Raw genomic sequence first — 26,372 nt, 5'->3', positions numbered from 1 at the left:
ATTACTATCTGATAAAATGTAACACCATCTGAGAGTAGGAACTAGAGCTTAATGCCATCTGACCCCTGGTTCTATTATTAAAAACCTCATTTACATCCATGAATGTGAATATATAAGGTGCCTTTAGAAATCCTTACAGGTGGGAGTCCAATAGGTTGTTATTCCGGAGAACAGACTGCCCTCTCCTTTGTAAAGCGAGATCTAACATTTCCCGCTTTGTATAGGAAGATGCTGGACTTTTTCCTCACTGAATTAAGAGAAGGTCAAAGACCCTCATACTTCTACTACACATTTTAGGAACTATCATAATGATAATATAATAATAAATATATATAATATATATACATACAAGTGGGATGTAATACTATATACTATGATGATAGCACAAAACCCTCTATCTTCAGCCTTTTTCTGTCCTAGTGGGTGTGAGCATTTTCACATATAAACGGCAGCACGCACGCCTGTAAACACACATGGACACACAGGTCGGATGTGGAAGGTAGAGCATTCGCAGGTAACGTGCCTCTCTCTATCTCTAAGCACAATACTCCGACGAATTTCACTTTTTATTGGTATCATGAAAACTCCTGAAACTCTGTTTGATGTGCCTTGAGAATTAAAATCGCAAACCGCTAATTTATATATCGTTGTTTTGTTTTTCAGGGGTCCTTCAACAGAGAATTCTGACGTGGAGATTTTGCTCTGATATTTACCAAGACAGGGCAGTGGGTTCTTCTGTCAATGCTGCTTTGTAGATTTCAGAGGCAACATTTTGAGGAAATGGTAGGACCACATATTCTCCCATTTGTTTCCTCAAATTGCCCTCTGGACCAAGTTTGGATGACACTCATATCAGATATACAAGAGATACAGGAAGAAAAAAAGAATTTTACTGAAGAGGTTTTTGCTCTTCCCAAAACACACAATGGACTCAATGCTGAACAATGTTCTGAGTCATTTTACTAAAAACATATATTTTTGTGAACAGCAAGTTAAGGATAAAATTTTGAAGACATTGAGTTATACACCAGCCATATTTATGTCTTACAATAAATACACCTGTGGGAGATCAGAACTGTTTTATTAATAATAACACAGATTATGACTGGCTTTGTGTGAGTGTGTGTGTGTGAGTGTGTGTGTGTGTGTGTGTGTGTGTGTGTGGAGTGTGGATTGCTGAGGGAAGGAGAGGGGTTCAGCCAAAGTATGAGAGAGCTCTGGGTTTAAACCAGCGGTTGGCAAATCTTCCCTGTAAAGGCAGGACCAGATAGTAAATATTTTAGCTTTTGTGGGTCAACGGCTCACTTGAGCAAGCACTCAGCTCTGCAGCTGTAACGTGAAAGGGGCCACAGATGACACGTGAACAAATGGACTTGGATGGTGGGCTCCCCAAGAGTTTCAAATGTGACCTTATTTGGAGTCTTCGTAGATGTAATTAAGCTAAGGCTCTTGAGAAGAGAACACCCTGAGCTATCCCTGGGGGGCCCTAAATCCATGCAGAGTGTCCTCATAAGAGAAAAGCAGAGGGAGATTTGGGCCAAAGAAGAGAGGAAGGCCGTGTGAAGGCAGTGATTAGTCACACAGCTACAAGGAAAGCCAATGGCCAGTAGGAGGCAAGAAGAGGCAAGAAAAGATTCTCCTCTAGAAACCTCGGAGGGAGCATGGCCCTGCCAGCGCCTCGATTTTGGACCTCTAGTCCCTAAAACCATGAGAGAATAAGTTTCTGTTGTGTTAAGCCCCCAAGTTTGTGATAACTTGTAACGGTGGCCCTAGGAATCTAATATAAGGTACATGGCTGAGTCTCAGTAAAACTTTATTTACAAGAACAAGATTTGATCCATGGGCCATAGTTTGTCAACTCCTGGTCTAGACCAATAAGAAAAACGAGTATGTCAGTAGGCTAAAAGGAAGTTCATAGACCTTCTTAAGGCTCAGAGATGCTTAAATATGTGGGTTCAGAGATTTTGAAAGTACCTGAAGTGTTAATTTTCAAGACAGAGAAGAAGAAATAGGGGCTTACTGTTCATTGTTAGAGATCTTTTTTCCCTCCCCTTAGAGGAGGTACTGGGGATTGAACCCAGGACCTCATGCATACCAAGCACGCACTCTACCACTGGGCTATACCCCCTCACCCTACCTGGCTAGAGATCTTGACAAGGGTCTTTGATCAATCTGAGACCAGAAGACAATGCATGCTCAGTCTTGGCTTCCTTCCAGAAGGGTATAGTGATATGGCTTCTGGAATGATTTTGGAGACACAGAAGGATGTGGATTGGGAATTGAGATCTATTCTGTGGCCAGTCTCCTAAAGAGGGGGAGGAGAGGATGGACAAGGGATGAGCTGCTCTCGACAAACTTCACTATCTACAGCTTTTGAGTCTCAGGTGAACTTTGGGGAGTTTCTGAAGAGAAGGGAGGACTTTCAGCCATTAGAGGATGCTACACCCTGAGCTGCTATCTGGGTCTACCAGTTGCTTTTTGGAGCAAGCAATCTCTCTTCCTGGTCCTCCCTTCTTATACGCGTGCATGCGTGTGCATACACACGTGTGTGCTATTTGGAACACGTGTCCTCACCCTCATCCTCACTGTGGAACTGAGAGAAATTACTGAAAGTTTAAAGTTCCATTCGTCCCCTACAGTGATATAATACTTTTTGGAACTAACTTTTGGCCTCTCAAAATTTTATTAAACATTACATTGTGAGTCACTATAAATGGGACAGACCCGAGGCCCTTATTACTGTAACCATTTTTAGAATGGTAGGTTCGGCTTTCTTCTTGCACCTGTATAATCTTAACAGCCTATGGAGAAAAGGTTTGATATTCATAATAAAACTTAAGGTTTGAAAATAAAAAGCCAAAAACTCATTTTCCAATGTGAAAGGACTGTTGAATTGCTGACCCGCTCTTTGGAATTTCAAAGGTCAGAGTTAAATTGCTGTAAATCTTCTCACTCAGTGAAAACATGTGGTCATGAAAATATTTGCCACTGATCCCAGCACACACTCACCACCTCCTCTTTGTTCCTCCTCGATTTATTCTTAATCATGTGTGTCTCTGAGAAACAACAGCCACTTCCAGGTGGGACTGGAGGAAATCCAGTCCAAGTCTCGGTCACCTTCCGGCACACCATGTACACACCTCTCTTTCTTGCTGGGTTTCCTTTACCCTTCAACTGGAGAGCTTCCAGTTAGCCAGCTGTCATAGCAAACAGCGTGCCAGTCTGGCTGTGTGTGCATCTAGCTACATATTACTATGTATTTATAAACTACTGATTTATGTTTTCTGTTAAGTTTGAAAGGCAGAGGATTTTCCTTCCCTTCATTTTCCTTCCCCACTTAGCTCCTAGAAACAGTGACAATAGAATTTGTTCTTAAGAATTTCCCTTTCTTTGCAGATACTAACTCTTATATATAAAACAGATCAACAAGTTTCTACTGTATAGCACAGGGAACTCTATTCAATATCGTATAGTAACCTATAATGAAAAAGAATATGAAAACGAATATATGTATGTTCCTATATGACTGAAACATTATGCTGTACACCAGAAATTGACACAACATTGTAAACTATACTTCAAAAAAAAAGGGTAAAAAAAAGAAAAATAAGAATTTCCCTTTCTTCCAAAGGAAACCCTGATTACAGAACCCCTGATTATATTTTTTCATGGGTCAGGAGAGCTGGCTTGACTGGTAGAGTCTGCCCATGAGCTACGTTGACTGTGGGTCCACCGTAGATGGAGGAAAATGTTCAAACACTGAAGAACAAAAGTTCTAAAACAAATGAAAACCACTCACCCTCAGAGAAACTATTAGGTTAACAGTTGCAGCCCTCTTTGTCCACACTTTGGAGCTATTCCTTCCTGTCAAGTGACTGAGTTCCATTATTTGATCTTTGCCATCTTGACGCTCCCACCACAGAGCTAAGAGGGCTGCCAGGCTCCCTTCTACAGCCCTAAGTCCAAGGGCTGGGCAATTCCTAAGTCTTCCTGCTGGTAGAACTCCCAGAATCCTGGAGGTATGTGTGACCGAAGGCACTTTAAGGAGGGACAAACCCTAAAGGTGAGGGCTCATACCTCCTACTGGGCATTCCATCCTTAGTGCTCTGCAATCCGACTTGCCTCTGGAAGAGTGAGGCGCTGAAAACTTAGCTATAAAGGCTGATGCTACAGCTTTCCCAAGAATTAGATCACTGCTTCTGAAGCACATACCCGACCTTTCCAAGTGATGTATAGAAAGTGATGGGAAAAAATGAAGATTTTTCATTAAAAAAAAATCAGATCACATCAGAAGTATTCGAAGGCTTTTGTGTTAAATTTGGACATGAGACATTCTTATGGGTACAATTTAAACTTTCAAAGAAACATCCTTATTACTGTTGTCAGGTGGGGAGGGGGAGGGAGGTCAGTGCTTTGTGGGTTTAGGAAGAGAGTACCTGTGTCTGGGGTCTCTGAGTTCTTCTGGCTGGCCATGTTAAATATTGACCTCCTGGAATCCACCAGCAGCCTGTAGTATCCAGCTGTTAAGCAGGCCAGGTTCATGGCATCTGAAGATTCCATCAGGAGTGTGATGGGCTACAGAAAAGAGAATGTTTTGGTTAAAGCCATCCCTCCTTAATAGCCTTCCTCAAGCGACAATGGCTGCTTCTGTGCTTAGGAAATGTGAACAAACCAAGTGAAGGAGTGGATCGTCCCATTGGAGAAACACAAGTGAGGGGAAGGTCACGTATACCACAGAGAGCCCGACTGAAAAACGTTTACGTGGCACCATTTTGAAAGCCTAGATATTCTGAATCTTTTCCAAGTCATATTGGATTTGAAAAAAATTACATTGGTTTTGTTCCAAAGCATTAACATTTTTCAAAGTGACAGTTAAGGAGTCAGTTACCAGATATGAATCTGCAATCTGAAAAATCACAGGAAGATTAAGTTTGGGTTTGGGGGGAAAATGAGTGTTGAAGCAAAGTAAAAATCAAGTAGAGTAATATTGCATTGCAATATATACACACACACACACACACACACATACATATATATATGTATCTAAAGAAAGTGTGGTGTATATACATAATGGAATATTACTCAGCCATAAAAAAGAATGAAACGCCATTTACAGCAACATGCATGGACCTAGAGATTAGCAGACTATTTGAAGTAAGTCAGAGAGAGAAAGAGATATCATATGATGTCACTAATATGTGAAATCTAAAAAAAAAAAAAGATACAAGTTTTATTTACAAACCAGAAATAGACTCATGGGCTTAGAAAACTGGTTACCAGGGAGGAAAGAGGGGGAGGGGTAGATTTGGAGTTTGGGATTAATAGATAGATACGCATTACTGTATATAAAATAGATAAACAACAAGGTTCTTGCTGAAAGAGAGAGAAAGTGAGATGGAAGGAAGAAGGGAAAAAAACCCCAGACACTCAGAGAGGCACAGACACAGTGAGATGACAGGCCTCTTGCTTTCACTCCCGGGGCTGGGACACTGGTCAGGACAATGGCCCTGGCTGGTGAAACCCAACTTCCATCCAAAGCCCCCGTATTACTTGATGTCCTGTCTTTTCCTTCCATTTCAATCAAGGTTCCCCTTTAAGCCGCCCCACAGTTCTTTTATACAGGCAGGGAGCCAGCAACAGGGCCCTGTCCCCCCTTTCTGGTTGAGACAGGTTATCCCTGTTATCAGGTCTGTGATGACTGCATCCCATGCACCCTTTCTTCTTGCCCCTTTTCCATGATGGGCTGTTCTCAGCATCTTTGGTCATGGACCAGGCCAGGCATTCCAAGTCGATTCTTGTACTTTCGCTGCCGTGAAGCCAACTGGAGCACCCTGCATTCAGCCCGTGGAATGCCGAGGGCTGTGGCCAGCACGCCTGAGCACCACATTCTCCATTTGATGCTCATGTCTTCCTGCTGCAGAGCTCACTGATCCTTCCAGATTTTCTGCATAGAAACCCTTCCCCGTATTTTCCTTTACTCTTAATCCGCTCCTCCCACAGCACCGGGCGGGAGCGAGGATGGGAGTGGGCCCTCCTGCTGGCTGACAGTCTCTTTCGGGGAGACGAGACACTGTCTCTCTTTGGGTCCAGTGTCTTTTCCCCACAGAGACATCAGCTACATTAACGCTGCCAAAATCCAGTGACTCCTCTATTACTGGGACAAGAAGGCGGGAACAGGGGACCTGGATTACTTCCTGTCAACTTCTCTTTTGGGAGTCAGAGCCTGCCCTTTGAAGACAATCTCAGATTGTTGTTTTAAGTGAAATAGCCATGCTGTTACGGGGGCCAGATGTTCAGTCAGCACTGACTGCCGTAGCATGAAAAGACAGTCTGACTAAAAATCCTCAGTTTTCCCAAAAGAATAGACACCTGCAGATGCAACCTAACAAAAGGAAACGGGAGTTCTAAACGAAGTTGGGAAAAATCTCCCTGACTCCCTACCAGAGAGAGTCTACATATTCTAGAATATTCTACAGAGTCTAGAAAGTAGGGAAACATCTTTCATCCCCACTGTCTGTCCATGATTCGTGCATTCTGGAGCCAGAGGGGACCTTAGAAATCAACTAGCCTGCTTTCCCTTGTAGAGATGAAGAAACTGAGCTTAGAGAAGTATAGTGACTTGTCCCCAGATCACAGAGCTATTTAGTGGGGCCCGGAGCCATCAGTTCTGAGCTGAGTGGGTTGTTTTCGGCACCCGCTGCCCCTCCGAGGCGCCGCACACGTTGAAATTCTACCCACTTTGTAAATGTCAGCAGGGCTGTAGGAAACCAAGGCCACGTGTCAGGATCTGTAAGACTTGCCTTCACATCCAGCACGTGGAGCTCCACCCTCACCAAGCTCTCCTCCTCCGTGAACATCTCGATCCTGTTGACGTGGCTGAAGTCAGCTAGAAGAGCCACCAGGTTGGTTTTGGTGTTTATGACGTGGCTTATGCCGTACCGCGGCCCGACCAGGAGAGTCACTTCCGAGCGCTTTTCTGCCTGCTGAGAAAGAGATGTTGACAACACATAAAAACACTGGACCTCTGAAGCGCCACGCAGAGTTGAACCCAAGTGTCTGTTTTATAAGATTACATTTTCTTTAGAAAGTCTTTCTGGGTGATATTGTACTAAATCATCCAATTAGAAGAGCTAGATATATGATGGCAGTGAGACTCTGATACATTATGAATAATGTCAAAAGTAAAGGTCCTCATAGCACGTGCATTCATTATTATGAGAGATCTTAAGAAATGAGGATTTTCCCCCCTTTTTTAAAGCATTCTGGCCCAGTTCTCTTGGCTCTTTGCATTTCTTTTTCTAGGGCATTCTGCAGCAGTGTCATCTAGCTTAACATCTCTTCTGATTCACAGCTTTTGCTTTTGTCATCAAAGGCAGCTCATTCAAGACAGCCTAGGCAGTGACATTTTGCAGGCCTCTGTGGTGGCCACAGAAAAGCAAGAAAAAGAAATTACCACGAGTGTTGCCTTGAACACACGGCCTCCGTACAGTCGAAGGTCACTGAGGAACTTGAGATAATGGACCTTGGCTTGCAGGGCAGAGAGCTGAGGAGAGAAAAGAAACCTCAGGTGTTCACTCCGTTGGGTGTGATTCTGTTCCTGCTGGAGACCAGCCGAAAACAAGGGCAAATGAGAAGGCGGCAGCTCCTGCCAACAGATGGGGTGTGACAAGCGCTCTTCGTGACGAATGGAAGTCAACTGCTCTGTATCTGGTTTCCTGATGAAGGGCTGCGGCAGGACATCTCGATTAAGATCTTTTTAGTTTGGGGGAAAAGCATGGATGTGCTGGGCCAGGGCGTTCAATAAGTGAGAACAAGATGCTCAAATTCTCCGCTGAAATGCGTGCAGGGTTTGCGGGAGCTGGTTTCAATACACACCTGCAATCCACAGAAAGCCTCTTCAAGGGGCTCTATGCTCCCATCTCGTCTCTCCCAGCCTTGGCAAGGTTTTCGGGAAAATGAACTTTCAGGGCGCTGATCATTGTGGAAATGCTTGAACTCACTCGCTAAGTCCCCGTTTTATTAATTTCAATCCTAAGAATCTACTGAGGTTCATGAATGAGTGACAGATGCAATTTTATCCAGATAAAAAATTATCTTTATAAAGACTTAGAAATGTAGATTCTCATATCACAAAAAAAGTACTTGATTGAGAAAAGTCCACATTTCATACTGAATATGCCAGGGAAATTTGTTAGGGGTGAAATTGCCCAATAAGGTGCAGATCAAGTGGTAAGGAATGCCAAAATTCTGTTTTTAATTGCAGATGACCCGCCAACTCATTTTTTTTTTTTGCGGGGGGGGGGGTAGTAATTAGGTTTATCTATTTACTTTTTCAGTGGAGGTACTGGGGCTTGAACTCAGGACCTCGCGCATGCTAAGCATGTGCTCTACCACTGAGCTATGCCCTCCCTACCTGCCTCATTTGTTAACCATACCTTGATGTGCTACCTTTTATGTAATTGTCATTCAGAACCAATTGTCCATCCTATTTCTTTCAAAAATCCAAAGCCCTTTGCAAATTGACGGGAAAGCAAACCATTCACTCTTAACTAGAAAGAATGACGTCTACAGTAAGGACAGCGACAGATCGATCTTTGAGCAGTTATCCAAATTGTTACAAAATCAGTGGGCCAGGCTGGGGGAAAAAATTACATCAAGTCAACTAAAAGCAAGTAACTTCAGGCAAATCGGAACTGATATTTAGAACATCCTGACCCATGGCATCCTGTTATGTTTCCATCAGTTGAATGCTTAGAGAAACTGGGAAGCCAGCCCAAGGTGGCTGATGGTGTGCTGAACGAGATTACACGTTTAAGTCACTGGGGTGAGCAGGGAGTAGAATTAAGTATATCTTAGCCAGTAAAAAGGGCTTAAAATCAGGTACTAAGACCAAAGAATTAGCCACATAAACAGTAATGTGCAGAGTCACACAGAAGTTCCTACGGCCGACATCACTGGGAAGGGGTTCTTGGGTTGTTAGACTGCTTCGCCTTTTACAGGTCCAGTATCTTAAGGCTCCTTCTCTTTCTGGTTCCTGAAACCCTTTGCTTTTTATTACCTGTAAATGTAACTCTCTATTCTGACCAACAGTATATTTTAAAATGTCCTTTGTGTTTCTTCTACTTGGAAAAAAAAAAAAGGAGATTTTAAGACTAATGATGATTAATGGCAGAAATGATTTTATCTTTCCTCTAAAAGTAAGATTGAATTCAGGGATTGTCAGTTGGGGGTGATTTTGTTCCCCAGGACATGTGTTGCAAAATCTGGAGGCATTTTTGTCATGATTGAGGGGACAGGTGCTACTGGCATCTCCTGGGTAGAGACCGGAGATGCTGTTAAAATGTTTACATCACACAATGCACAGGACGGCCCCTCTCCCCCAGCAAAGAATAATGTGGTCCCAAATGTCAACAGAGCCAAGGCAGAGAAACCTTGGTTTAATTAACGTGGCTTCTAGTCTGCACAGACCCTCGCTGGCTGTTGTGCACTTAAGCTGCTCTGAGGAGTAAGATGGAAATATGAAATCATCTTGCCATTCTATGCTCCAATCCCCAGGTCTCGAGGCCAGGCAAGGTTCTCTCGCGTGCACGTGTGAATGCACACATACTCCGTACAATAAGGAGTCTATAGTTGGCAAGGAATAAATAGCTTTCCATAAGAATACTTATTTTTCACTGGTTTTAAAAACATGTTAATAGTTTTTTAAAAAAGGTTATACAATGTTACAGCTTCTGAGAATCTGGTGCTAAGTATCTTATTCACGGGCTAATTTTAAACATTTTTTAAAATGCATGCAAACGTCTCTCTTTAAAATCCATTTTCTATTAAGATGCAAATGTGATACCTTTTTACCGGGTGGTACCAAGTTTTGATTTGCTTTGACAAGGTGTGAAAGTGCTTTCTTTATGTTCTTCTCTTTCATGCTTTGCAGCACAGCTGAGGGAAGAAACGTCTCTAATCCCCATTCTTTTCTGCAATAAAGAGCATATCTTTAATTTCACATTCTTGTGATGATTAGTTACCTAAGACTAAATGGCGCTCTGATGCTTGTTGGAACAAATGGACTCTTGGTAAGGCAGGGGATGGAGGCAAGTCCCCAATTAGGGAAGGAACTTGTAATTTACATTCAGGAAACGTACTATTTGATCATTAATCCATATGCTGGTATTTTCAAAGAAACATAGTCCTCATTTTCCAGAGAGAATGCTAATGAGGCATTTGGGGCCAATGGAAACTGGACACTTGATCCAACTCACTTCTGAGTCTCTTAGAATTCATTCACGTCTCTGGGTTTGTACTTCCAATACCAATTTCTCTCCATCCCTTTGTTTATTCCCAATGCCACCTCCCCCTGTCTCCCCACACTCTGTCTGTCTGCTCTTAGCAGGATAAATACAACTCCTTCATGACCCCAAACCATTCTTCCCTCCCCATCTCCCTGTGCCTCCCTACCGATGGCAATTTCTCTAGAAAAACACAGTTCTCTTTCCTCCCACCCAGGTACGTCTATCTACTCCTCCCATCAACATTTCTTCTTGCTGAGGAGGGGAGGGGGTTGCTGGCACGGAGTCAGGGTAGGGTTCATGACCCTTACGTATGTCTGGGTTAGTCGATTCTTGCCATGAGCCCATTTCTCCAACGACGATAACAAGAAGGTTCCACATTTTGAATTCTAGGAAATTTTTCCTGATTGATCACATGCCCAACCAGCATCTTCTAAATTATGTGAAGACCTTCGAGAAGGTTGTGGTTATTTTTCCTGCTCCAGATCCTCTCCAAAGAAGGGAAGGAAGGCAGCCTTCCCCCACTTGACCATTTACGCTCTTTTCACTAGTTAAGTTGGTGTTTTTCGTGACCACTGCTTTCTTCCTCCTCCTCCTCCACAACTTGCATTTATTTTTACCTGTGGCACTCCTTATGGGCTACGTTGTAATTCTACTTGCGTTGGTGTTTTAGATCGCTACTTTTCATCTCATGTTTTCTTTTTATAATCAGATCTTCAATGGCTAAGTTCTTCAATGGCTAAGATTATAATTTAATCTTACTAGTCTTATCTACTGTCCTAGTACAGTGTCATATAAGATGCCCAATGAACACTTGTTGAGTGAATGAATTAACTCATGAGAACAGTACTGTAGACTGCAAGATTCTCAGTCAAGTTAGTTAGCTCTGGAAGTTTTTGACTCTCCCACGTTCAATCTGGTCAAATGGAGAGCAGGAACAGGAGTGCATTTCAGCTGTCTGAAAATCATCTCAAGTCAGAGGACTGAGATTAGAAGGCCTGGGGCTCTGGAACTGCACGCACGGATCTGTCCCCAGGCATCGACAGGGGAAGCGAGAGTGGCAAGATCAGGGGCGCCGGGAGCCAGCAAACAGCGCTCTCATCTTCTCCAACACAGGCTCACAAACCTGTTGAGAAGAAGCCATTTTGCTCCATGGGGAGGAGGGTGAGGGGAGGGAGGGTCAACCTGGCGCCACGGAACTCAGGAAGGCTTTAAAGGAAGCTTCTCTGGAATGTGGGCTTTCAATTGACTGGACGCCACTTGGAGCAGACGAAGGCTTTTAGTGTTACGTGGAGAAGAGGCTTCAGCCCCATAATGAACCTTGAAATTTGAGTTTTCCTTTTTCTTAGCATTAGAGCTGCGGGGCTTAAGAACGTGGTGGCAGCTTTAGGCTGTTGCATCACCTGCCAACGGGTGACTGGGAGACAGACAGTTCTCTTTTAAAGGATGACCCTTTAATAGGCTCGCCAACTGAAGGCAACGCAAACGGCTCTTTTCTAAGAGGGGTATCTTTTCCGGCTAAAGAGGTAGTAGACTGATGTTGTAAATGCTGTATTCAGCCAGCAAAGGCATTTATATTTTCCAAACAACATTTGGTTCATGAAGCAGTTTGCGTGACATCCCTTCTCACTCTGTGACAGCTCCTTATTACAAAAACCATCCTTCTGGATTATGACTAAGAGAATGACTGTTTATGCTGCATTTTGATCATCTCCAAGTAATCTCTGGTTATACAGATCATTTTCTAAACAAAGGCCTTTAAATGATCACACCAACTGTAGCACAATGTGGAGTCCCACCTCCTGGGTTTGAATCCCACCCCCTCTAGATAAGAGGCAGCGTGACTTGGGTAAGGTACTTAATCGTCCTGTGTCTTGGCTGGCTCATCTGTCAAATAGAGCTACCGTCCACCCGATCTCCTAGGGAGGCTGTGAGAATCAAACAATTTACTGTCTGGAAACTGCTGAGACCAAAGCTTGGCTTGGAACCAAGTCTGTTGAGGAATTTAAAAATGTACCTTCATTTTAAGCACGTCCCTCAATTTAACCACAATTCTCTAAAGGTGGATTATGGAAGAAACAGATCTCTTCTACCAAAAATGAACAGAATATTCATATATTTTGCCTCTGGTTAACAGATGCTCTGCTACAAACAAGATCAATTTTGGAAATAGAGACACACATCAAAAATACACTTGGCTGTTAAGGAGGCAGCATCTCTGCCTCCGAAATGGTTCTGAGAGTCAGCACTTACTCGATGTACTTGAGGGAGATTTTCTGCGTTTGCTTGGTGGTCACGGTTGCGATGTACATCTGCAAGGCTGCCAGCCGCAGGGCAATGTCATATTTCAGCTCCGGCCCAAAGCGCTCCTGCACGACGTCGTTACAGCTCTGCGAAGAGACCAGCAGAGGGCGTAGCTCGTCAAAGGCTGCACTGCGCTGCCCTGGGAACAGGTGACATGCATTTTCCCCCAGAGCCTTCCACCTTCGCTTCAAAGGCAAGGGGCTAAATGCGGAAACATTTCCACCGCTGCTTGGAACCGAGTCAGCATTTAACTGCACGCACAAACACAGAGACCACGCAAACATTTAACATTCATCACGAGCAAGCTGCTATTTAAATATTTAGCTTTTTGTAAAAATAATGAGGAATTTAGGAATGAAATTTCCAAACACAGGTGCCACCACTGAACACGTGAAGCACTGGGAGCGTGATGTGGCTTCTGTAGCTAGGCTGCTGGGATGGGAATCCTGGGTTCGAATCCACTTTCTCCACTTCATAGGGGTGTGACCTTGGGGAAGTGCCTTCATTGTTCCCAGCCTCAGTTTCCTCTTCTGTAAGTTGGGGATAATACTCCCCATTCACAGAGTGGTGGTGAGGATTAAATGAGTTAACAGTGTAAAGCCCTTGGAACCCTACCCGGCATATTGGAAGCACTCGTGCATTTTAAGAGCTGTCACCAACGTCTTCCTCTTCGCTCTCATCCAGAGCATCTGCGGGGAGGCAGAATTCACAAGGCGATGGAGAACAGCTGCTCTGGACCTACACCTGCTTCCGAGTCCTGGCTTTGCCAATGGCTACCTCTGTGTGTAATCTTCAAGCAGTTTACTTCACGCCTGTAGCCTCACTTTACTCATCTGTGCAATGGGGACTCATACTAACTACTCTAGCGGAGCGGGGAGGGGTACAGGGTGGGATGAGACGCATGCCGAGCGCTGGGCCACAGCGCTTTGTGCCCTCGGCGAAGGGTGGCTCTTGACATCGCCAGTTCATTTCGGTGGTGACTGCCACGCTGCGACCTTAAGGGAGTCATTCCACATGTCTTGGCCTGAGTTTGCTCACCTGTAAAAGGGAGACCTACCTCACAGGGTTTGTGGTGAGCATCACACTGAAGAGGGGCTGAGAGGGTGTTGGAACGTGTCAAGTCCTCGGCGACCACAAGCCAACGGGCTGAGGGCGGCCTCCTCACTCAGTCGGGGGCAAGCGCCGGGCCGACGGCGCCGGGAAGCCCAGCACTGCTTGAGCGTGTCCTGCGTGTGTGGTTACTTACTGTTGTTTTGGGAAACTAGGCCCTTGGGCTAGAAAACACATTTAGCCTCTTTCTCCCTTCTTTAGTCTTTGCCTCGCGCCCCAAGATTTCAAATGGAAAACTTTATCAGGATGTGCCCGGCTTCTTTCTGAGACTTCGTGTATTGATTCTGCTAAATGGGAGCATGTAGCCACATTCTGTCTGGTTTCTGCACACAGTCCCCGCCCTTCGGATACTTCTACGCCCCACACTGGTGCTGGGTGAGGTCCCCCTCCCCCAACACGCTCTGGGTGCGTGCCTCTCAGCCCATCCCGTTTACCCCACAGAGTGAAGCCACATTCTCTCCCCTCCATCCTTTATATGGTCTTCCACCTTCACTTCTTAAAATCCCACACCTCTCTGGGTCACACAGCACTCCTGTTGGAAGTACGTCTGACTGGAGGCAAGAGAGGGTGGTTCTGAGGGAAGGCAGCCCCTGGGAGCAATTCCACGCTGCTATTTTGTTTTGCTAGTCTTGGGCTTACCAGTTATTTCCAAGAGCCCAGGGTTGTCCGCCAGGGGGCATCACAGCTTTGAGGGTCCAGATAGGGTCATTTTAGAGGGTCTCACAAGGGATGAGGGTAAGGAAGCCACTTGGCATAGTGCCCGGCCATAACAGGCACTTGAAAAGTTTTTTCATAAACCATTTTGATAAAGTGATTTCTTCTATGACTGCTGTTGCATGACAGATTTAAAACAGGATTTGGGCACAGAATTTAGACAAAAAAGCCCCAGGTTTGATCCTAGGCTCTGTCAACAACTGATCAAATGAACTTGGACATGGCATTTCATCTCTCTTGAGTCTCAGTTTTCTTATCTGAGAAATGGGCTAACAACAGCCAACTGTCACAGTTGCTGGGATACCTGCAAGGATGTTTCATAAAATGGAACAAGCTTTATAAATTTAAGTCATCACGTCACTTCTTTGCAAAGTTGTGACTCGGGCTGATTTTTCCCCATCCCTGTTATACCCTATATTTAACCAGACTTCTGGGTGAAATTTTTTTGTCAAGGTGATTAGTCACTTAATTACATTATATAATTAGTTCAGACTGATCCTGGAGAATTAGTGTGATGTCTGACTTACAGTATATATAGTTTTGGTACAAATCATGCATTTATTACTCTCCAGTACATTATTTAAAATAGTTATACACACACACACAAAGCAGCAGGCACAGATATAGAGAACAAAATAGTGGTTACTAGCAAGGAGAGGGAGGGGGAGGGGCAATATAGGGGCAGGGGATTAAAAAAGGGTCATCATGGGATTCTATGAAATCACGTGTATGAAACTTTTGAAAATTGTAAAGCACTACAGAATTTTTAAGAAAAATTTAAACACTACAGTTAATACAAGCAAATGGCGGTCATTTTGCCGAACAGAAGTCTAGAAAGATCTCACTTTAGATCTATGAAAAGTTCCTTTATGATGAACATGGAAGATACTAAAAAGGAAACGGATATTGCTAACGTGTTTGAAAACATTTCGTAGCCTCTTAGGTATTACCCTGTTTACCAACTGGTATAACAATCTTTTTTTTAAATAGCTAGCGGATAGCTTAGTATTAGCATAGCTTATTATAATTATGGATTAGAACAGCCTGGATGATTAGGGTTTACTGTTATATGTGCTAAAATCGGTAAAATACCTCGTGGTCCATTAATGGCCAGGCGATTCCTATGTATCATCACTATCGAAACCTGTGTCCATCGTCACGGCTCATCTAGTCAATGGCTACCATCCTCATTAACAGCCCACTCGGTTGAATTGATTTTTGTCCGTGGAATGTGATACACATTGCTTCTGTTTACTCTTTTGTTTTCCACGCTACTTTTATCGCATCTTTTGAGTACCCTAAAATCAACACGGGCACAAAGCACCATTTGAAGATCCACTGACTTAGGCCAGACAGATGTGTAGCTTCAGGCATACCGCAATCCTGTGATACAAGGCACTTCGAAACAGAGGGTCTGAACCCCAGAAATTCTCATTTCCTATGTTGAGTGGAGGATACATGAGGTGATGGTAGACTAATTTTGGTCCCTATTGCCCACCATGACATGGCCCCCTAGCCTCCCTCCCTGGCACTGGCTACTCCTGGAAGGGGTAGCTAATCCATCACCCACACAACACCCAAGGTGGGAAAGGAGAAGTGTCCTCTGTCTTCAGCTTGTCCTAGGGCACGTTCCCTGGATAGGTTCTCCTGTTCTCAGGACAGGCCCACAGGTATAAAAGTTGGATCGTTTGAATAAGAAGGATCTTCATGAACTGCATTAGATTTGAGCAAACACTTTAAACAGAACAAGTGCTTAGCAGTACTCCTGGTCTACGTAAAAGGTTTCCATTCCCCAAGACAAACACAACTGCATTCTTCTTTTAGAAATGCAATGGACTTGTGATGCAGAAGCAGAGTAAATGGTTTTAAGCATCCTCTTGTTAATAGGACAAGTATATAAGTATAGAGACGACAACTGAATGCCTCTCACTATCTACAGCCATGAGCCGACTGGCACCTGTCACTATTTGTTTGCAACTAATAAGCTAAAAACACAGCACACGATCTGAACTGCAGTGGCAGAGCCCTGGGTCAGTTCTCAGCAGGAATATGGGGAAGACGCAGTAACAGATCAACTGAAAATTGGGCCTTTCCATGCAGTCAGATCTGGGTTACCTGGCCTTTGGGGAGCATGCGATATTGTTGAGGGGTTCAGGTAAAATTGAACATTTAAGGAAGCCAAGTCATGACAGCTCATTGTTCTGGGTAGAAAATGGAGTACAGTGCACTGCACATTTCTTTCTTTGATAAACAAGGTATACGGAACAGGATGTGCCTTTTCCTGATGACTCCAGGTTATCTTCCTGAACATTAATCATCCTACTGAGCTGTAAGTACCGCAGTCTCCTCCAAAGGCCGCCGAGGTGGGGAACATTCAACAGTGCCCTGAGTGCCCCCGTCTGCTGGAATGTTCTAGAATGTTCAGCTTCTTTCTTCTCCCACTTAATTTCTGTTCTCCAGGGCTTACTGCCACTTTAATTTATGTCACCATTCCTAACCTCTGCCATTTATCTTGTGTACATCTCTGCCATCTTCTACCTGTTTTCTCCTCCCACCCAGCTTTTTCAAGATTACAAAGCTTTGAAATACACAAGAAAATATCGAGAATAGTAAAACAAATACCAGTACATCAACTTCCCACAGTGAACAAATGTTTCTTTTATTTTTCCTACATCTTTGCTTTTTATTTCTTACTCAGAGCTCTGGCAGTCTTTGGCTTATATAGATATCCCCCAGCCAAAGAGAGCATTTTTTTTTGACCTTATTCTTCCCTTTTCTCCTTTTTATGTGGGGGCAGATTACATTGTGGTTTACAACCTCTTTGAGTAATTCTCATTTTAGATTCCTAAGCATTAGGTAAGTGGGTTCTTACTGTTTAATGTGATTGTATTGGGAAATTAAGTTAGAGTAATGGGAAGCAGTTACAGAGAAATATAGGAACATCTAAATATCAAGTGGATAAATTCCCTCTGGGACAAACCTAGGGAAGATTCTCATTTCTGCAGGCCTTGTGTTTGAAATGATATCCCAGAATCAGATGTACACGGTCTGCAAAAGACACTGTCTTCCTAAAGTTTTACTGCCTTGAAATGAATAATTCCACTATAATGAATATCATGAAATTTCAGAACAATTGAAACACCAAATATATGAATGAACAAATAAGTAAAGGAGAAGGGAGAACTCTTTCTTACAGGAGAATCCCAATTAATAAATGAAGAAGAAATAATGGAATTAGACAAATTGTCATTTTCAATCATCACAGTAATAATGGATTCAGGCAAGAATCATCAATGAATACTAAAACGATGGGGCAAAAGGGCAATAAGAGAGTTGCGAAGTGACTTTCCACAAATTACTTATTGACTATAAAAGGACAAGCAGTAACTTTTGGATGGATACATTTGGAGAACATTGCTTAGCATTAATAGTGACAAAAGTCAGTGTGAACCTTGCCAAGAAAGGGACATCACATGCCGCCTGATACGATGCACTAAGGAGGACATGGAGTCACTCGTGTCGTTCTCCTGCCCACAATGCAGAGCCTCGATCTAAACACTAGAGAAACCCCCAATTGAGAGATTTCTACAGAATAACTGATCAGTACTCCACAAAACTGTCCAGGTTTGGAGAGTCAAGGAAAGGCGAAGGAATGCACCAGGTTTAAGGAGAACAAGGTGACATGACAACTACATGCAAAAGGAGATCTTGCAGTGGATCATGTTCTAGAAAAAAACTGACTTTTGGGACAATAGGCAAAATTTGGATATAGACTAGAGATCAGATAATGGAAACATATCAGTGCTAAATTTCCCAATTTTGTCAATTGTATAATGATTATATTAGAAAATGTCCTTGTTACTTGAAAATCTATACTGAAGTATACGCATGGCTTTGGTAATTGACATTCATATGGTTTAGATAAAAAATTGTGTGTGTGTGTGAGAGGCCGTGTGCACACACTAAAGATAAAGTAAATATATAAAAGATAAAGTAATATATAAAATAAATATATGAAATATATAAAGTATATATAAAAATACGTAGAGATAAAGTAATACGGTAACAATTGGTGAAAGACATCGAAGAGTTCATTTGTTACTCTTGTATCTACTTTTTCATAAGGATGAAATTATTTCCAAATCAGAAGTCAAAATTGAAAAAGCACCATGGAATCCTTTTATCATACGCTGAGCTTGGGGTGAGGGACGAAGAGAAAGGAGATCCCAGCTGAAAGAATTCGGCGGGGGCCGGTGGGGAGCCCCACAGGTAATTTATCCCACAACGTTAACATGAAACATGCCCCAACTCTCACGTACCTGAACATACAGATACTCAAAAGCAACTGGATCTCTCCTTAAAAGGTCAATCGGATCCTTTGGGACAAAGCTAATTCGGAAAAGACACCGCATTTTATGGGAGCTGGGCCGCTGTGTCACCTGAAAGAGAAAACCAATCACAAGAATCGTTCAGTGCTGGAGGAAATGGCTGAGGGGCAGAAGCAAAGGCAGCTTTCTTTTGACACTGAGGAAGGACGTGGTTGAAGTTCTTTTAGCATCTGTCATAGATACTCATTCCCTGAAACCTGTACCTACCTGTGACTGAGGAGGTCATGTTCCCCTAAAGCAGGCTCTGAAATGAGGGACTTAAATAAGGAAGTGCTCCCTGGAGAGACCACTGGGGGTGTCAAACAAGGGCACCAGCACAGGTCAACCCAGCACGGGTGGTTCCAGGCTGTCCTGAGGGAGACTCCGGTGGGAAACGTACATCGCGGAGCCGCTGGGAGCACGGATCAGTCATGGGTTTTGGGCTGTCCCGGGGGATGTGAATTTCCAGGTGTGGACAGGATGGGCGGCAGTGGTCAGAGGGCAGTCCTCTGGGAGAGATCTGCAGATGCTGGCGGTTGTGACAGCCGCACACTCAGGCAAGGGTGAGGGTGGGGGTGCAGAAGGGGACCCGAGGGAGAGCACAGAAGCTGTCTACTACAGTTCATTACTGCATATAACACTGCTATGCCTTTTTTCCTAAATGAGACTCCAGAATGACTGTAGCAGTGAAAGTATTATCAGCCTTTGGTGACATCCATTTGGAAAGTAGGAAGACAGAATTTGGGGCCTGTTCACTAAACGTGGAGTCCACAAGTTTCCAAATTACCCCAACTTCTGATATCATGACATTGTTCAAATCGTTCAAAGGAGCTTTGAATACACCACGCGTTATTCAGGGTTAAGGACCATGGATCATTCTGATTTGTTTTCCTTTTTCCCAGCACAGTATGTGCCAGCTGCTAGGTACTAAGTTTCTTAATTCTTTTTGCAACAAAAGGGATTCAGTCAATGAACAGTAGGTACTTAATACACAGCTGAATGAACTGGACTTCAAGAAACAAGGTAAAAGCTCTTCAATTTTCCTTAAACAGGTCAACACGATGAAACTAAAACCAGGCAGCATGAACCTACACGAAAGTTCTGTGCGCTTGTGTGTACTTTTTAATGCTCTTGTATGTGGTTTCATGTACTTGTAACTACTTTTATGCAGGGGGCAAATCAGGCAAAATAAAAACGTCTGTGAACCGCAATTTAAAAGTTCCAAATAAAAATAGTAACAGCTTTGTTCAGTCCCCAGCATACACACAAGTGCGTGCATATACATACGTTCTTAGACTTTGTATATAATCTTAGAGTTTACATTGCTAACTTTGTTGACTAGAGGAATTTCAATGGGAAAACGTACCCTACTTTTAAAGGTACATTGGGCACCCTGAGAAGTAGTAACGCGGAACCAGCTTTCTGGCTGCGGCCGGATTGCCAAGCTGAGTGAACGCAGGGGCCCGTGGGCTCTGGGCTGCTCATCACTGGCCGATGGTGAAGCAGACCAGGAAGCAGGAAGTGTGGGAACCTAGGAGGCCAGCGGTGGGGGCGGGGCGGCCGCTGCGTTTCACAGTGACGTCACAGGGTGTTTTTGTCAGCAGGTCCGCTGTGATGTTAGAAAGTCAGGTATCACTGTATCGCTGGCTCCTTTAATTACTGGTTAGAATCTGTCCTGAATTTTCTGTAAGTCTTGAGTCTCTTTCTATCATTGGTTAGTTATACTAGTTTTGGGAAATAAATGAATGTAATGCAAAAGGCTGCTTTAGACTCATTAGAAACGGTAGCCCTAAGAATAACAGCCCCTAAAATAAGCAACCCCCCCCCAATTTCTCGGAAACTTTAAGTAGTATGTAAATAACAGTATTATTTTCTAGACAGAAGTTTAGCATCAGTGGAGGGGAGGGCAGAGCTCAGTGGTAGAGCACATGCTTAGCATGTGGGTTCCATCCTGGGTTCAATCCCCAGTCCCTCCATCAAAAAAAGAAGTTCAGTGTCAAATTGCCAGAAATGCAGGTAGACTCGCTTAAAAGTTCTTTGGGCGTTTTCATCACAGTTACATGTTTTAAAATAATTTTTGTTATTGGACCAATTTCTTACACTTACTCCTCTCTGTCATGCCTATAAATATTTTATTGGTCAAGTGTTTCCTGTATATTGAATTCAAAGGCATACAGTCAGTTCATTTCAGGATATTGAAACAATCAATTTTCTTTTCTAGAGATAACACTTGAGTCTCAGTGCTTTGCTTTTAGTTCTGATTAAAGACAAAATAAAGCCTCTTCTAGAAAGATAAGGGAAGAATCATGGTTAGAGGCTTTCTGTTGCCTTTTAATGTTTTAATAGAAATTTAAAAACTAGAAATCAGCTCGGAATGAGAAGCGATGGTTACTTAGCACCAGAAGAGACTTTGAAATCAAGAAGAGCTACGTTGGCATAAAGCTTTCCGAGAGGCTAGGCGGCAGCCAGAGGTTCAGAGGGAAAGCAGAACGAGAGCTATCACAAAGCTGTGGGCGGGGGCGCTAGGCTCATGCCAATTTTCCCATTTCCCCTCCCATTTCTCTCCCAGGATTTCTGAATATCACCTCCCAAATGAACCACCTGCATCCAAATCTTTGTCTTAAATTCAGCTTCTGGAGGAACTCAGAGCCAAACGCTGACCTTTCACATGTGGGATTCTGTGTATCAGGGGCTGCCCCCCTGTAACAAAGAATAAATAACTCATTTTCCAAGTGTATTTTGGCACAGGTTAAAATAATAAACAATCATTGGGCATGATTCAAAATATCTATAGGTAGATTTAAACTTGACAAAAGTAATAGGCTTTTAATTATGCGACAACCAAGAAGCACTGGAGTGTGATGACACTTTCTGCTACTCCATCCACCTGGGGGTGCTGTGACTCCCTGCCTCTCCTCCTGAGGTCCTCTCATGCCCTTCAGTAAAGTTCCCTCTTCAATGAATTCTCCTACACAGGGAGAACTTGTTGAGATCCTTTATACACCCAACAAAGACTCTGCTTGTGCGGAATCACAATGAAATTCAGGACGCCGTACTGAATCCAGCAGCCAAGCAGCTCGCTTGTCTCCCAGAGAACAGGTGGGGGTGGCATCTTGGTGACCAGGAGCATGGACACATTGGTGGCTCACATACTTAGAGAGGGCAGACTGGGGCAGGGATTTCAGGCTTCCAAAAATAGTCTGAAGCAGGCACTAGGAATTTAACTAAATATGATTTTGGCTTAATTTAAATAATCTCACAAAGCATTTCTTTTTAATAGTTTCTAGAGCTTGATCATCAAAACAGGTGAATAAGCCATTACCATAAGATAAAATATACTTCTGCAGAGCCATATTCCCAATGAGTCACTGCTGAGTCTTCGACAATCCTGTCTGTGTGACCAACTGACAGTCTATGAAAAATTGACAAAAAGGAAAACATCACCTTGAGGTGTAAAATCCATTATGAATGCGAGCACTGCCTTTAGTGGGGCTGCCCTGGGCTGCGGTGAAGGCACTTACAGGGCTCACAGACAGCGGAGCTCTGGGCCGGGGGGCCTCTGCTCTCACCGGCAGCGGGAACACCGGGGAAGTAATTCACACACCTGAGTTAGAGTCTCCTGTTCGTGAAGCAAGAGCAGCTTCGTTCCGGCCCCTTCTGTCCTCTGCTCCAGCATGAGGGAGAAGTGTTCGATGCCTTTGATGGAGAGCTTCTCTTGAAGGGTTAAGATGACATCCTTACAGAGGAAACAATGACAAGATGCCATCAAAATCAAGGTAGCCGGCTTGTGGAGTTTACCATAACCGAGAAGTGTTATACAAATGGCCTTCAGATCTTAACATTTTTGTACCTTTGATTAATTCTAAAGCTTGATGCTCCAAAGACCCCCCAAAGATACAGAAATGAGGCCGTCCCTCTCTTCTTGCCCTTATCCTGTCCCCTCCGACCCCAGATATTTATGGAATTTAGAAACAGAGAGGCAGCCAGGTGAATGGATGGAAGAAGAGCTTGCTTATCACCTAAGGTGTCAGAAAGCACATCAGAAGACTGTGCAGTGTAGTCAGCTCAGTTCCCCCTCTTCTAAATGCTGCGGCAACTGCACCACCCCTGCAAGTGGTCTACCCCAGGGTTTTGTAAAGTACTCCCTACATGCCAAATCCAGCCCACCGCCTGTTTTTATAAAGAAAGTTTTATTGGAACACAGTCATGCTCATCTGTTTATGTACTGTCTATGGCTGCTCCTGGACTCTGTATCAGCACAACAGGGCCAACAGAGACTGTGTGGCCTGGGAAGCGATCTGGCCCTTGACAGAAAAAGCTTGCAGTTGCCTAGCCTACCCCTCCGTAAGAGCACGTGGGAATGATAAGGAATGTGGGCTCTGGAAACAGTCTGGCTTCCACTCTGGCTCTGCTGTGTATTTGTTGGCAAGTTACTTAACTTCTAGGTATCTTAGCGTCCCTACCTGTCAACTGGGGATAACTGTAATACCTGCCTCGGAATAGATACCAGGTAAGGAGACATCCTTACAGAGGAAACACTGACAACATACGATCAAACTCACTAATGGGCACATAGACACTAATGGATAAATGAACTCATACATAGAAAGCATTTAGTCTAGCACTGTTTGGCACGGAGTCAGGACACTATCACCATCTACATATATTAGCTTTTATTTTAAATATCTGGGGAAGGTAGAATGAGCAAGCTTTGTCAGCAATCCTTTACAGGGTTAACTATCAATGATCAGAAAGGCATTCTACACACAAGCCCAAGTTCACAGCAACACAAACTAATGTTCTCAACCATTACTTTTTCCATGTACCTGAAAACTAGTACATGGTCTCTCTTCAAAGATAATCTTCAAGGTGCTAAACATCCCACAGAAAAGTGGTTTCAGTCCAGGGAAATTTTGCCCCACAGCAACATTTGGCAATTTCTGGAGACATCTTTGATTGTCACAGTGGGACTGGGGAGTCAACCGGCAACAGGGGATGCTGTGAAGCATCTTACGACGCACAGGACAGCCCTCACAACGAGGAATTATCTGGTCCAAAGTATCAACGATGTCAAGAAAGAGAAACCCTGCCATACAAGGATTTTTTTTTTTAATTGATCTTTCTGAGGTTTTGATTCTTCTCTGTGGACCTTTTTCAATTTCTTCTGACTTCTTTAAAACAAAGCACCCAAAAGAATCATTTGACAGAAATTCCTTGACTGTTGCCTATCTTGAATTTCATAAAAAGACACCCGGTTTCATAATTTTTGCTCAAAGCCCAGAAAAGAGAAAACAAAACCAGCCTTTGTGTGGCAACGCATACTTTATAAAACATTCTCCTGGGTCACCAGGGAGGACTCTCGGCAGCCGTGGTTTTTCCCTATTGCGACTTGGTAAGCAAGAATTTTGGCAATTTTTATTAAACCGTGTCACCGCCCTTTCATACCTCTCCTATTTCTATTTTACGCCTATGTGCTTATGTCTATTGTGATAATCAGGCCGTTAGGAACAAGATAAGGTCACTTTAATTTGACGTGAACTCTCTGTACCGCTCCCCCGTCTTCTCATTGTCATCTGCCATCCTTGGGGAAATCAAACTTAGTCTGATGTGGGTTCCTATCATAAAGAGGCCAGAGGGAATTAACAATAGGGCTCACCTTTAAATTTTGATTTATTTCTGTTAAGAAACCATTAAGATGCAAATCTTTACCAGTATCTTTGGATGGGTAAGGGGTCCAATGGCAAGGAGATTTTGGACCAGTTGGTATCACGGAACAACCCCTAGTGTCAGAGGGAGCTGTAATAACGTAGCTCTGAGGTCAGGGGTCTTCAAACTACAGTCTGGCCCTTTCATTTCAAACCTGGCCATGGCCATTCATTTACATATTATCTGTGTAGTGAAGGATTAGTCTTGCCTAAAGAAAGGTTTGCCTCTTTGCTCCTGGCTCTTGGCCTTGGAGTGTCCCGTCTGATAGGGGTGTCTTGTTGGCCACGGGGGTCTTGGGCTACACTGGAGAGTCTATGCTGGCGATAGGACTTACGGTGGGGACCTTGGGCCATTTGGTAAAGTTCATCTCTGGAGGGGCGGGATGCTAAGGTCAGCCATGCAGGTGGTCAGCTGTGTCTAAATGGTCAACTCCCAATAAAAATTCTGAACACCGAGGCTCGGGTGAGCTTCCCTGGTTGGTGGTACTCCATGCATATTGTCACACATCGGTGCGGGGAGAAATAAGCACTGTTGCCTTGACTCTCCTGGGGGAGGATGGCTGGATGCTCCTCGCCCGCGCTTTGCCGCCCTGAGCACCTTTTTCTGATGTTGATTTTAATCTGCAGGCTTTCGCTGTATTAAACCGTCACTGTGAGGACAACAACGTGCTGCGTTCTGGGAGTCCTTCAAGTGAATTGCTGACAGTGAGGGTGGTCTTAGGACCTCCTGAATCCACTTGTCTCTGGCTGCTTTCATGATACAACAACAGTCTAGTAGTTGCAACAGAGAGCAAATGGCTCACCAAGTCTGAAACACTGACTCTCCAGCCCTTTCCAGGAAAAGTCTGCTGAACCCTAGGTTAGTTGATGAATACTTAAGAGTAACATTTCACCATAAATTGATTTTGAGTAGGAATAAAAGCAAAAGGACTTTTCCAGTCATTACCACTGAAAATTAGCAGTCTTGTACAAAGGAAGTTAATATTTCATCTGCAATGATTTGAGGATGATTTCAATGCTCCATCATCAATTTAATACTGTCTGCTCTGTTACCTGCTAATTCACTACCTATTTAAAGCAATTCAAAACAAGCTGCTTGGGCTATCACGGCAGTATGTAAGAGTGCACAGTGAGTGGGCCTTTGCAGAAATGCTTTTACTCACAAGGTCTGTGCTGATTAATTGAAAAAAAAAGGAGAATGAGGGGTTGACTAGTGATAGTCATTTTTAATACAAAGTTGATATTCTCTTGATACATTATTGTACAGCTCATCACTAGCTACCTTTTTTTTTTAACCTCAATAAAATCTTTCATATTGTGCCATTTGAAGAAAGCCTATTTTAGGCTGATGGAACATTAGGGAGCAATCAATTTCTGAACACACTTTTGTCCAATAAAAAACAATATGCACTTCTTTTTCCCCCAGGAAGGAACATGGGGGGAAAGAATGCATATGCTTTGTTCTAATATCCATTAGGGAGAACTCACCTGTGGCTCTGAATTAATAGGATGGCTTTGTGACGCTTCCTTTCCACCCCTTCGCCTAAGAAGGAGGCCTCAGTTCTGACTTTTCATGTATCATTTCCATGAAAGTGGTTCCAGCAATGAAAAATCAATGTCATCTTTACATAATTCTACCCCTTGTTTTCACTGGATACCAAAGCAGCATTCAATTAACAGCTAATATCTTCATCGTCTCGGTGGCTGCCACTGCTTGGGAAACCACGCTGGCTTTGGGCGGGGTGCCAAGCCTTCTTGGTGACAGTCACGTGATTTTAATTAAGCAGCAGTTGCATGAACACGACTTGTCCTATAGTTCACGACTGACGGCATATTGTATTGTTTTGCAACACACACATACACACACAGCAGAACCTTCTTAAACTTTT

The 26,372-nt window shown here is 43.6% G+C and overlaps 1 protein-coding gene and 1 non-coding gene across 6 annotated transcripts in view; both read right to left on the bottom strand.

Moving 5' to 3' along the window:
* The window catches only part of FRMPD4 (FERM and PDZ domain containing 4), a 486,480-nt gene that overhangs the window by 6,714 nt on the left and 453,394 nt on the right, over positions 1-26,372 (bottom strand). For all 5 annotated transcript variants that reach the window (XM_032475991.1, XM_032475990.1, XM_032475993.1 and 2 more), the window contains 7 exons: positions 22,383-22,514; positions 18,731-18,850; positions 12,537-12,673; positions 9,845-9,971; positions 7,454-7,543; positions 6,801-6,983; positions 4,437-4,575 (listed from right to left, as the gene is read on the bottom strand). In XM_032475991.1, coding sequence (XP_032331882.1) covers positions 4,437-4,575; positions 6,801-6,983; positions 7,454-7,543; positions 9,845-9,971; positions 12,537-12,673; positions 18,731-18,850; positions 22,383-22,514 — 928 coding nt within the window. The remainder of the gene's footprint in view (positions 1-4,436; positions 4,576-6,800; positions 6,984-7,453; positions 7,544-9,844; positions 9,972-12,536; positions 12,674-18,730; positions 18,851-22,382; positions 22,515-26,372) is intronic.
* TRNAT-GGU lies at positions 2,057-2,128 on the bottom strand. Its single transcript has one exon. It is a non-coding gene; the product is annotated as a tRNA-Thr (tRNA).

This window comes from Camelus ferus, chromosome X (genome assembly GCF_009834535.1).
Source record: "Camelus ferus isolate YT-003-E chromosome X, BCGSAC_Cfer_1.0, whole genome shotgun sequence".
In the NCBI taxonomy this organism is placed as follows: domain Eukaryota; kingdom Metazoa; phylum Chordata; class Mammalia; order Artiodactyla; family Camelidae; genus Camelus; species Camelus ferus.
The sequence above is the reverse complement of the archived record's forward strand: the minus strand, read 5'-3'. Positions and strand labels throughout refer to the sequence as shown.